This window comes from Leuciscus leuciscus (assembly GCF_965113295.1).
Source record: "Leuciscus leuciscus genome assembly, chromosome: 10".
Lineage (NCBI taxonomy): Eukaryota > Metazoa > Chordata > Actinopteri > Cypriniformes > Leuciscidae > Leuciscus > Leuciscus leuciscus.
This window is the reverse complement of record NC_138734.1, coordinates 17,969,270-17,982,571: the sequence shown is the minus strand read 5'-3', so window position 1 is coordinate 17,982,571 and position 13,302 is coordinate 17,969,270. Positions and strand designations below refer to the sequence as shown.

The following is a 13,302-nucleotide window of genomic DNA, read 5'->3' as shown; positions in this document are numbered from 1 at the left end:
GCTGCAAAAGTTCACAACACAAACAAATACAGAAACGCGCTGCAAAAGTTCACAACACAAACAAATACAGAAACGCGCTGCAAATAGAACAGAACACAACGGAAATGTTTCCGGGGAACCCAATAAGTGACGGACGGACGGCTGGGACGTGCTTATTGCTCGTGAGCTTTACCTATGCCCTACTCTCTTAAAAGGGCAGACGGCAGAGCCCTTGAATTGGGCACTTTGGAGGGAGCAGGGCACTTGTGTGCCATTATGTTGATGAAGGGAGCAACGAAAGACAACGTAATATTTTCCTCATTATTTTCACCTGGGATGTTCCCATGACAACGCAGCGCGTGTCCATCAGCTGAATAGCTGTTCTTACCAGAAATATAGTATTATTGCTGTTAACATAACTGTTGCAAATAAATATACATTTTATACAACAAAGTTTTTAAAATATGCTTTATATCTGTGTGTGAGTGTCTCAACTAAAACTTGCCGTCTCATATTTGGACCCTAGCTGCATTCTAACATTTCTTATGAAACTTATTTTAACATAACATGACAAAATGTGTACAATGTAACTGATGTATAGATTAATGTCTTTCCCTCATGTTCTTTTTCTCTCTCTTTATTTATTTATTTATTTTAGTCTTCAGCTCATTGTTCTTTTTAGTATTCTTATGACATTGAACATATTGTAAATACATTTTGTATATTGTATACAAAGTTGTATGTCATAAACGTGTCATCTCTGTATGTTTTGCAGTATATTCTCTATGATATTGTTCATTCTTTTCTAATTTTCTTTTCAGAGACATAACACGTTGCTGTGCCTGTTGGTAGTTGTTTGGCATCATTACATCATTTTCTTTAAAAGGTAACGCAAGTAATAATGACCATTTCTTAGTTACTTTGAACTTTCCATCATAGACATGAACTGTTTGTCTTCGACTGACATCTCTGATTTCTCCTCAGCTGCCAGTTCTGGAAAATCTTGATGATACTGTTTAATCAACAAGTCATTCAAATCTGCTACAGATATGCGATTAACTACAGTACATGAGTGACTTCCTTGCGCTTGACATGTTGTTTCTTGCATGAGCCCATTGACGACCCATCCTAAGGGTGTTCTAACAGCATATGGCCCATTACCTCTACTGTTTATCACCTTCCAAGGCTCCATAAGCCTTGAACGTCCTATATTGAAGAGCATCACCATTAAATATGGGAATTTCTCTATCTGGCAGAAGAGAAAGTGTTTGCTGTTTCACTAACATTTCAGTGATTTCAGTTTGTCTTTTTAAAACATCAGTGACGTTTGTATCATTGCCATTTGGGTGAATCTCGCTTCCTATTGGTACTGAGATGCTCTGATTTGCATTTTGTTGTGCACCTACAGTTTGCCTAGGGTCAGTTCGAGGAGCAGCTGATCCTTCTCTCTGGGATCTCACTGGTCTTTGTACTGTTGCAAGGGTATCATATTCCGTTGGTGTACCGTATTTGTATACGCCCGACACTGAACGTTGTTTTTCAGCTTCTCTGAATACTCTAACCTTTGCCTCTGCAGCAGCAAGTTCGGAATCTATGACCATTTTTTCTCTTCGTGCTTTTAATTTTGCAATGATATTTTCTTCTTCGATATCAAGATCAATTTTGTTATTCAAAGTCTGCGCCTTTGCTCTAATAGCCGCACATTCTGCTTCGGCCTTTAGATGAATGAAAGATTCTCGTGACGCGCAACTGAGAGCGCTTGTTGCTTTGCAGCTATGCGTGACACTGTGCGCTACTTGAGATGCGCTATCTTGGGACTTAACAGTACCAATATCGTCCTGCTCCTCTTCTTTCTCATTATCTTGATCAACCTCGAGCCAGTTCGTAACACCTTCTAAGAAGCTTTTGAAAAGGTGATATTTGGGTTGGTACCAGTCTAAGTTATCGGCCTCCTTTTCGTATGCATCTTTCGTCAATTTTTGTACAGTTGCTTGTAAACTAATAAACTCAACGAAAAATCCATCAAACAAGTTAACTTGTTTCCTAACAGTTTCTTTGTCCTGTCCAGCTTCAATAAGACTATTGATTTCATTTCGTTTGCGTGTTAAAACACCAAGCTTCCCCCTACGTGTTGCAATTAACTTAAACAGTTCTTTTTCTTCGTACAAATCCTGCTCTTCAGGCTCTTCGTCAGAAATTTTTTCAAAGATTAACTTAACCCCCTGAGGTCTACGGTATCGCCGGCGATACCAGCTCGCTTTTTTTTTATTAGTGTAAAAGAAACTCATAAATACTCTGTTGACTTTGATTTTCCATAGGAGTTTCATACATCAATCGATTCTGTTAAATGTGTATTATTTTTGTGTATACTCACAATAAAAACAAAGTGTTGTGCTTTTTGCCAAATAAAGAAAAATAAACACGAAGCGAGTTCTGCCTTCTCTCTGCCAGTGAAGTCCATTCTGAAACGCGTCCGAAAATTAACAATAACTCAGCGAATACTCAGTCAAACAGACATACAGACAGACAGGCATGAAGCTTGAATTCTCTTCTTTTAAATGAAGTCATTTATATAAAAAAACAATTATTCTCATCTTGTGAAATCTGTATTAAAAGAGAGCGATTCCAGTCGAGCTCATCTCATCTCATTACGTTATAATCGGCCCCGCCCACGGAGAGCGCGCGCTATTCAAACGCAAATGGCTGAGGCAATCCTGTGAACGCCCCCATCAGCTCGAGAAAACACACAAGTTTATTTAGATCATTACTTGTTTACACCGTCTTGCAGCGCTGTGATGAATAATACTAATGGAAAATGTCCCTCAGAAGTGCGGGTATATCGAGGAGCGAGCTGAGGAATACAAGTAAGTTTTTTCCTTCTCACGTGAATTTCTTCACGTGGGTTTCTGTTTATGAATGAATAAACGGCATGAATGCGCGCTGTTTACCACAGCTGGCAAAGACAGTTTAAATTTAAATCGCGTGTGTGAATGAATGATGATGTTTTAGCAAACTGTATTTCTATACTGAGATAAGTAAACATCGACTGAATGTTGAAATAAAATGTAGGCTATTTGTATAAGCAACGTATTAAACTGCAAATTAACAATATGCCCTAATATTTCATGAAAACAACGTTACAGTCAGACGAAATATGAAAGACAACATTTTGTTGACCAGATTTGGGTACAGTTTTTACTGTAGAATATACTGCCACATCAAATAAGCTTTTGTTTAGCCATTTCTATATATAAAATACTATTTTTGTCAAAAATAAAGTCATCAACTAAGATGTTAGCTGTTCCAATGTTGGTTATATTCAAACTAATGAATACATAGATAAAATGTAGGGCCTATAATCATTTTTTTTTACAAAGAAAGAGTACACTTGAAATATTGTTGAAATTGTAATTATTGTTGTAATTGTAACCATTTTAATAAAATAGCAAAACATATTTACAAGATAGATGTAAGCAAAATCTTAAATGGTCAATATAAGTCTTCTTCTAAATATATCTTTTGTCGTTGCATTGTGGCTCAGTCAGTGTCACACCTGAGTGAATGGCTAATTATGCAGAGTGGGTGTATTCTAAGGTGTAAACCACTCCTCGTTCACGCCCCCTCGCATATTGGCTTTCCAAGCAAAACCTGTTTTACATCAATTTAAATCAATGTATGGTTTTATGTGAACGATAAAGCAAGACTATTTTCACATAATTTTGAAGAAAAAACTATAGGCGACGACATCCATAAGTCAAAAGTCTTATTGCCACATATTTAGTATGTGTTTTGTGGTCTTATTTCAAAAATTTCAATTTTTTGTTTTTTCGATAACCACGCATAAACATTATTCTCTCAAAAATGAAAACATGTACATACATGTGGCTCACATATTATTGTAGTCCTGTTTGTGCTATATAGAGTGAATTTACACCTTTGCCATTAATATGTTTATAAGCAACTGAAAAAAGCACAAATGTCAGAGCATGTCAGAACACCCCCAGGGCCCAAAAAAACGCTCAGACTCCAGAGGGTTAAGTTCAACACACAAGAAATCGATAGCATTTCAAAGTCAACACATAAATGAGAAGACAAACGCCAGTGAAAAGGCCCATTCAGTTTGTGGTGTAAGCACAAACGTCCAAGGAGATAAAGGATAAATCCTCACATATTTCCAGCGGGAAACGTGTATAATCCACATACTTTAGAGAATGCAGCTCCCAATCTTCCAGGTATCCTAAGGGTAAATCCGTAAATCAAACTTTCCAAACGCAGGTGACTTCCAAATGTTCCAATGCAGCAGGTTTCACTTTCCAATAGCTTTTCAACTATGTAGTGCCTTCCAGTAAGTCACTTCGGACGCCTCAGGAGTTTCAATAGATTGTTCGTTTTATTCCAGTATAGCATTTGATTCTCTCGATAAATAAACTCAAACTTGTAAAAACGAAAACGTAAATATGGATGACGAACGACGTAATCCATCCAATACTTCCAATGCGATAAACTGTCACTAAACTGATAAATAAACCGACAAGTAAATAAATTGAAAACCATATGCCTGCTGGCGTCCATGCATTTCCAACATCCAATTCCAAACTTTCCAACACCTCAAGGATTCCTCCTTTGTCTACCTTTATGCCACTAATTGGCACAGGTGTGCAATTTTAACTCCTCCTGTTCCAAGGCCTTCCAAGGCCGCAAGGTCATGATTCACCAGCAGGGGTCATTAAATTAACTTCAACATAAATGTCACAAATGGCTCCTACAGCATATTGTCATATCTGCACCTTTAAAGAGCATTTCCTCCCCCTAATCTTATTAAATGTATGCTTCATCTTTCGTTTTAAATTTAAATTTGATCAATAAATTAAATTAGAATAGCCTAATAAGATAATATAGGGCTGTTGTTACCCTAGGTAGGGCTGATCAAATTAAATAATTTACACTGAAAATTTACAACTGCATTAAATAATGTTATGAGATTGTTTTAAATATTTTTTAATATACAAATATGAAACGTTGGAAAGAATGATACTTTTAAACATGAAAGTAAACCGCCAGTAGGAGGCGGCAGGCGACCATCTTAATGAGCGAGTCATTGAGTCATTCATTCAAATGATTCTTTCAAACAACTGATCATTCAAGAATGAGACGGATGTTTATTTTTTGTGATCAATTATTTATTTATTTTCTTACAATCATTATTTACACAATGGAGAGGAAACACCTTCACGAGATAAAGAGAAAACCTTAGGCTGATTGCATCATCACTGGAAATAAAACAGAGCACAATTAAAGTATTGCTTATTCTGACGGATGTTTATGAATGGGTAATTGAATCTTTGACTCAGCCAATTCGTTCAAAACGCTGAATCATTCAATAATGAAACACGGTTAAGTGTTGCTGTGAGATGCGTTACGGTTCTGCTGTGATCTTTTGTTTGGAACTATTTTCGCGGCTGAAACAGAACAAAAACAGGCAATATTGTGTCTAAAATGTAAGTGACTTAATTTGAACTGTTTATTGAACTGTTGTATGAAAGCAATGTCACATTTTCAGTCGTGGTGGTATTCAGGAAAACGGCACTCGTCGTGTGAGGTTGCTAAACTGTATTATATGTTACAAATATTAAAACACATTTTGAATTTTGGCACTGGTAGTATGTTGTTAACTGAGTTTAAACTGAGTTTACATTTGTTTGGATTTCTCCTCGAGAGGCTGCGCGAGCCTCAACAGCGCAACCTTTTTACCGTCAGTAATACATTTATTATCCACTATCGATCGCAACTTACAATAAATATAATACAATCAGAATCATTCTCTCATTTTAGTGATTCCCTAGTTATTTTTTTTTGTTATTGACGTTTAATCAGGCTACTTGTCCGGTCGGGCAAGTAAAATTCTCTTTTACTTGTCCCTTCAAAAAATCCACTTGTCCCGGACAAGCGGACAAGCGTTAATGTCGAGCCCTGGAACTTAGTGCACTTTCATTGCTTGGCGTGCAGGTGGTTGTTGGTCGCTGGAAGAATAAGTTCAGGTAAGTCTCTTTTAATAAGTGTTATGTCTTTATGAGCAGAGTGTTCTTAGTGCTCACATTCAAAAATGTTTTGTGATAATTTTGATGTGTTGGCCAAAAGCCAGCGACTTTATAGTGACAATGTCTTTGATGCAAACAGTCCGGGATAATGCCAGCTGTGTGTAATCATTTGGTTGCCTTTGATTTTTAGACGTGTGCTTTAACCCTCTGAGGTCGAGAAACGCGCCGACGCGTTTTGCTGGATTTTTTTCACATAGCAGCAACATAAACTTAAATTACTCCGTCATTTATGGTTATACAGAAAAAAGAAATATAAAAAAAATAATCTGTGATATTTCTACTTTTGTATGTGTCCACTTACAATCAAATCAAAACATTGTGCTTTTGTAAAATAAAGAAAATAAACAGGGAGTGTGTTCTGCCTCTCTGTCGCGGTGAACTTTTTTTTCTTGAGCACGTCTATAAACTGAAACATAACTCAGCGAATACTTCTCACACATTTATGAGCCATATACCTTTATACACATTTAAGTGTGTACTTTTAAATAATCGGATTCAAACTGAAAACAAATATTCTCTGTTTAAGTAATTTGTATAAAACCAACAGGATGTCCAGTATCTCAAACGCTTGCTAATTACTTTTTAATTCGACACGCCCACTCGCGCAAAAGAGATTCACATGCAAATCTCCACATGGGACGCGAACGCCCTCGTTACCTCAAACACAAAACACCAAAAAACTTCACAAGTCTCTGCTTTTCGTCGAGTTTGGAAGACACGTCTGAGCTTACATTGGATTTACCCCAGAAGAAGAAGAACGCGATTTGAAGACAAGAAAGATGTAAGGTAAGAAATTCTTACTTATTAGTTTATGGTATTGTTGCATAAACTTCACATTGCAGTTGAACTGTTGCTAGATATATGGTGAATATTATACTATTTAGACCCGTGTTTCCTGTTAAATACTGTTTGTGGATATCTGCTCAAACATAGATATGTATAACCATAATGTTTACAATTTTGGAGCGCGATGGCGTTTGAATGTATCATATTTTGGAGCGCGATGGCGTTTGAATGTATCATATTTTGGAGCGCGCTGTGGGTTTGAATGTATCATATTTTGGAGCGCGCTGTGGGTTTGAATGTATCATATTTTGGAGCGCGCTGTGCGTTTGAATGTATCATATTTTGGAGCGCGATTGCGTTTGAAAGGAAAAATGCACCAAACATTAGGCTTTATGTTTTTACTATTATCTCATTTCATATCATCATAACGAATGGAAACATTTGAAGTAACATATGATAATCAATATATTTTTCTCTAGCGTAGTTGTTCTTGAAATCTTTTGGAAGATTTAATTTATTGTTATTATTATTTTATGCAGCACTGCGTAGCCTATGCCTACAAGGCACAACAAACCTGGTGTTCATTATATATTGTTGGAAACGTGTGTGTGTGTGTGTATTCTGTGAATTTTAAAAATAAATTTTAAGCAGAAAAATCTAAAATCTATTCCCAAAATCGTGCAGCCCTATAGTTTCTCTTGATATCAGTATGTTCAGTTTTTTCTTTTCTTTTTTCTTTCAGGGACCAGATGCAACTGAGTCCTGCTGACTTCAACATTCACATGAGTCTCTGTACATGAACATGGTAAAGTGAAAATCAAACACCTTGGAAATGAAAGGTATGTACAATGTTTTTAGGAATGGCACAAAGGTCTCTGTCTTTGGATCATTGTTTTCAATGTGCTCTTTTGTCATTTGTATTTTTGGATTGTGTTGTGTTGTAAATAAATCCAAACAATCTAAAAGCCATTCTTTTTTAAATCTCCTCATTCTTTGTGCAAGGTTGCTCTGAATGACAGGGCCTGATCGCTCCTAATAGGGCAGTTAGGGGAGTGTCTTTGTCTTTCTCAGGTGTTAAAGGCTTACATATTAATGAGATGATCACGCCTCTTTGCATATGGCTTTGTCACACAAAACACGTCTTAGAAATTTTAAATCAATATATTGTCTTATCTGAATGAGCAGTCAGGGTGATTTTCACATAGTTTTGGAGCAAATATTCTAGGCTATGTCATACAATTTTCAAAAGTCTTGTGAAGAAATAATCAGTATGGGTTTCATGGCCTTATTTCAGTGAGAATTTTTTTTTTGTATTTTCACAAACCACGCATAAATGTCATTATCTCAAAACTACAAACTTTTACATACATGCTGCTGATATATTATTGTAGCAGAGTTTGTGCTGAATACAGTGTAATTAGACTTTAGCTATGAAAATGTCACTAGTAACAGAAAAAAACACAAATGTCAGAGCATGTCAGACCACCTCCAGGGCCCAGAAAACAGCTCAGACCTCAGAGGGTTAAAGACCCTCATGCTGATGATGCAGTGGATGCTGAATGATCATATTGATCAGCATATTGCACGCGAGTGTTTATGGTGTATTGTTAAAGCAGATCGTTTTAATGTGTCAAATGATCAGTGGCAAACCTTTTGTACGCATCAAGACAAATGACTCTTTTGAAGCGAAGTAAATTAGTATTCCTGTTTTAGGAAGTGTATGGCTGCTAAAATCAGCCAAAAGCAACAAAGGTATTTATTTCTATTTTGTTTATATAATGCTGGGATAGTATAGCATATTTTAACTTTGTTGATTATACTAAATAAATATAAATGGACAGTGGCTACTATTTGAAACTGTAATGGTATGATGTGATGTAAGGTTTAAAATTATTATTTTTATTTTTGTATCTGTTTAGGTATAACAATTACACTTGTTTTTAATGAGAATGTAGTTTTGTTTTGCATCATGGGTTGACATATTGTGTATCTTTGTTTTATTCACTATTGTCTTTTCCTTTTAGAGTCATATTTGTCCTGTGCAACTGATCACTGGTTTCCCTAACTTTATTTTTGTGTATCAGATAGATTATGGTTTTGTGACTATTGTTGTTATTTAATTTTTTTTTGGCCCATGACTAGTCAGTTATACTTTTTGAATGGTTTACTTTGTGTACTATAGCTAGGCCATTACTAAAGGGGGAGATATTCACGCTTGTATAGAAAGATTGTGTGTGTGAAATGGTGTGTGTTTGATTTTTCTTTTTTTCTTTGTGTGCATTAATGTGGAAAAAAAAAATAATAATTGGGGGGGGTTATAGTATTTCTTAATTGTTATATATTTATTTATTTGTTTATTTGAAGTGTTATGTGGGAAATACGGCATTGAGTATGATTAACAGTAAAGTAACAACTGGGAACAATTCTATATTTTAGTGGGAAAATAGTGATTGAAATGATGATGTGAATTTGTTTTATTTTATTTCTGTAATTATTTTATTTTTGAAAAGAATAAAAAAGGTATAAAATGTTATACAATTAAGATGGTACATGCTCTGTGACTAATTGGAAATCATAGTTTTATAAAAAAAAAAAAATTTGTGTAGGCCTACATATCCTGGTATTTATGATTATAGACAACGTCTGTATTTAATATCTGTGTAGTGACTGCAGGTCTAGCCCATGCTAGGAATACAACAACAGTGCTTGCTTATTTAGCCCGGCTTCCAGAGAATAAATATGTACTTGTTTTGTAATCAGTTAAGTTGATGACAATGGCTAAATTAGCCTTACTATGGGAACCCCATACCGTTACTTAAGCTGCCATCTTTTATGAGCAAGTTTGGCCAACTTTTGAGTGAAATCAAATGAGACCAGAATATACATATTTAATAAAAGAAATGCTTTGTTTATAGTAATTTAGCCTCCAGTATATTCAGTGGATTGAATATTTGTGCCTCAGGTGATCTGGGATCTCCTATCCAAATAAATTGGAGTAGCATAGTCAATATAGTCACCCCTTTGCCCCATTACAGACTGTCCACTTTTCTAAAGCAGTTGAATTTCAGACAGGCCTACAGAAAACACTATAAATAAGAAAAAGAGTAGGGTACCCTGACAGGTAACATCTCTGTAACCCTTTCAGCCACAAGAGCTCTTGGTTATCTCAGTATTATTCTTACCTTATATCCCCTCCAGAATGCCTGGATCAAAACTGCAGCTTGCTCGTCTGTTAAAAGTAGAGAAACCGGAAGGTGCTTCCTGGGGCTGACAAAGAAAAGAGGCATTTCAAATGATGGCATATCGTTCATTACTTTATAATATTTAAAATCAACAACAATTCCTAGACTTGGTATATCAATCATAAAGTTTATATTTTACCCAGTTTTTGACTGTACCCTGCCCCCAAAATTAAAGCATTATGTGTAAACCTTTCTTCAAATTTTTGGGACAAAAAGTCCCATACATTCTAAAAAAAACAAAAAACAATGAAACACCATTAAAACAAAACACAAAATGCACACTTATCATCATTAACACTTGGATTAATAACAGAAATAAATGCATGACCACCATAACACCATGCAGAATTCTCTATTGTAAGTGTCCAGATTTCTTTTTCAAAGGTGGTTTGTAAAGCACCCTCCAAACAGTTTTGTTTTTTCACCCATCGCAAGCTTTTCCCTCCAACTGCATCATCTGGGAGAATCGGATGTGTATCAATATATTGGGTCCGTGCATTAGCTCTTAAAGTGACAGCAACCTGAAATACTGCTGCTGTCTGTGTCATCAAACAACAAAGAGAAAATCACTCACTGCTCTTAATTCTGTTTTGTCAGCATGTTTTGTTTGTTTTTTTATCTCAAAGTGCCGGCTCCCATTGACTTGCATTATATGAATCACAGAGGACCACCGTTTCCGCTAAAAATCTTCTTTACTGTTCTACTAAAAGGTCACCTGCATCTTGGATGGCCTGAGGGTGAGTAAATTAACAGCAAAATTTCATTTTGGGGTGAACTATCCCTTTAAAATTATACCAAACATGAAAGGGAAAAAACACTAGATAAAAAAATGCATCATATGAGGTATATCACATTCTAAGTGAACTTTCAATGACTTGAGTCTGGGCAAGGCAGAGTCCTAAGCTCTTTATTTGAGGTCTTTCCTCAAAGAGATCTAAGTTTAATTGTTTCATTGCAGGGTGTTTGATCCCGTGTTCTTCTTAGCATGTGTCTTACACATGTATTTATGCCCATCGCTTGTTGAACAACCACAAAAGACGCCTGCTCTCCCCCTACTGACCTAACATGGAAACATTATGGGAAACACGCTATAGCCAGATGAAATTTAAACTTCTTCGGCTGAAGACCCAAGTTTGGTTTGAAGACAATAAACGTACCAAGCACAATGTTTTCTCACTATTCCTGATTTCTAACACACACTCACTGCGTCCGGCGTGATTTACGGCTTTCAGAGCAGAAACGAATGTTAATTGCAATGTGTAAATTGTGTGAGCTTATTTCACCCATTAGATCGAAAGATCTGAAAAAGCCCATACATTTACCCACCATAGATCCTCCCCTTGAAGAAATCAAAACAGAAGTGGTTGAAAGTAGCCTGACGTCGTCATACTCAGATTCTAGTCAGAATGTGAGTCTGATACTGCTCCATTGAGCTTTGATTATGGGGCGTGTTTCAACCGAACCAGAAAGGAAAATGCCTCTGCACTCAATTGGATAGACCTATAACCAATCAGAGCAACGGAGTAAGTGATGTATGTTTTTCATTCATGTTTCCGACAAATGCCTTGATCGTGGTTCTCTGTTCCTCTTTTAAAATTAATGCGCTGTCGATATCTTCTATAATAACAGACGCGATGGCGGAATCTACACATGATGTTTTATAAACAAAGTTCGAGAGGAGCACGTTCAAATAATCAATCCAATCAACTTGTCATCAAACAATGACCGTCTGGTCTACACTATCAGCATGTATTTATTCACTTTGTCAACTCACCTAACATTCCATGACAGTTTTCAGCATCCCTCCACTCACTCTCGGCCTGTTCTTCCACAGCCTGGAATACGGGGGGAGCACTTTGGGTTCGGGCCGAATACCGAGCCCTGAGCCTCTCCTCGGACAGCACGCCAAATATGCATTTATTCTATCTGACTTATTTGTAAGTGTGAACTCGTGAAATAACAATTCTCCAGCGGCAGTCATCTGTGTTGTAAACGAATTCAACCCAAGCGCTCGTTGGTGACGTGGATGATTACGTTACGTTGCTCATCTGTCCATCATCGTATAAAGCCCGCCCTGACAATTTGATTGGTCCGAACAATTTTTGTTCGGGCATAATAGCTCCTCAACGGAGCGAGTCCAGACCGAACTTCCCGACCAAAAAATGTTGTGGGCGGGGCTAAGTTCGGCTGGCATCCAGGCTAGGTTGAAAGTGGACAAAAGAGATTAATTAAAACACCAGGTGTAAATGGGTATGTGTCTCCCTCGTTACGTGTGATCCGATCGACCAAAACATTTCTCAATGCCTGGTGATTCTCAGGGTCTATGGCTGAAACGTACTAAAAAGCAAAATGAACATCCTCAGAGCTGTCCAGAGAGATAGAGTTTCCCTGATGAGACCCAGTGTCTTACTGCTAGTAAGTACCATCACCACACACTCATCACTGAGTGTGTGGTGTGACACACCACATCACTGGTGGTGACCAGTACCATCACCACACACTATTGACACCTGACCTTGATGAAAAGAGAAACAGATGCAAACAAATGGAACCAGAGATGGCTCATTCAGTGGTTCTGGATCCAAATCACCCAGTTACAAGGATGCTCATTCAGCATGTTGACAGCAACCTAAAGCACTCTGGCTTTTTGGGGAACTAAGGTGCAAGTGCTGGATAATTTGGGGTCAGGAAGCCGTTCGAAAAGAGCAACTTGCTTTGCATCAAAATGGCCTCACATGCAAGGAAATTGTTGCAAAGAATATTGCACCTGAAATAACCGTTTACCGGATCATCAAGAATTTCAAGGAGAGAGGTTCAGGTGCATTGAAGAAGGCTTCAGGACATCCCAGAGTGTCCAGTAAGTACCACATTTGGGGTGGGCTATTGTAAGGATTGTGGGGAACAGTCCTGAAGAGGGCACAAAGGATTGCTTTAGCATATGACTTCCAAAAACCTTCACATTCGAGGACATTTTAGTTTTTAGTGAAGCGACGGGCAGAAAGACCTGTATTGTGAGTGTTGCTAATGTAGTTATTCTTATTTTGGTGGATTTGTGTGCAAAAATTAACCACATATCTGTCTACCTGTCATAAATGAGAAGCAAGTGTGGAATACAAGAAACTGTAGATGCTGAACAAGAGATGCTCAACTGTGATGACAACATTAAACTGGCAACACAACTGTATCCTTCATTATAA

At 37.1% G+C, this 13,302-nt stretch overlaps 1 protein-coding gene across 3 annotated transcripts in view; it reads right to left on the bottom strand.

Moving 5' to 3' along the window:
- iqck (IQ motif containing K) overlaps positions 1-13,302 on the bottom strand; it is a 178,420-nt gene that overhangs the window by 147,935 nt on the left and 17,183 nt on the right. For all 3 annotated transcript variants that reach the window (XR_014209451.1, XM_082183098.1, XM_082183099.1), the window contains exon 6: positions 10,046-10,130. Coding sequence is in view for 2 of the 3 variants with exons in the window: in XM_082183098.1 (XP_082039224.1) it covers positions 10,046-10,130 (85 nt within the window). In the remaining variant the exon portion in view is untranslated. The remainder of the gene's footprint in view (positions 1-10,045; positions 10,131-13,302) is intronic.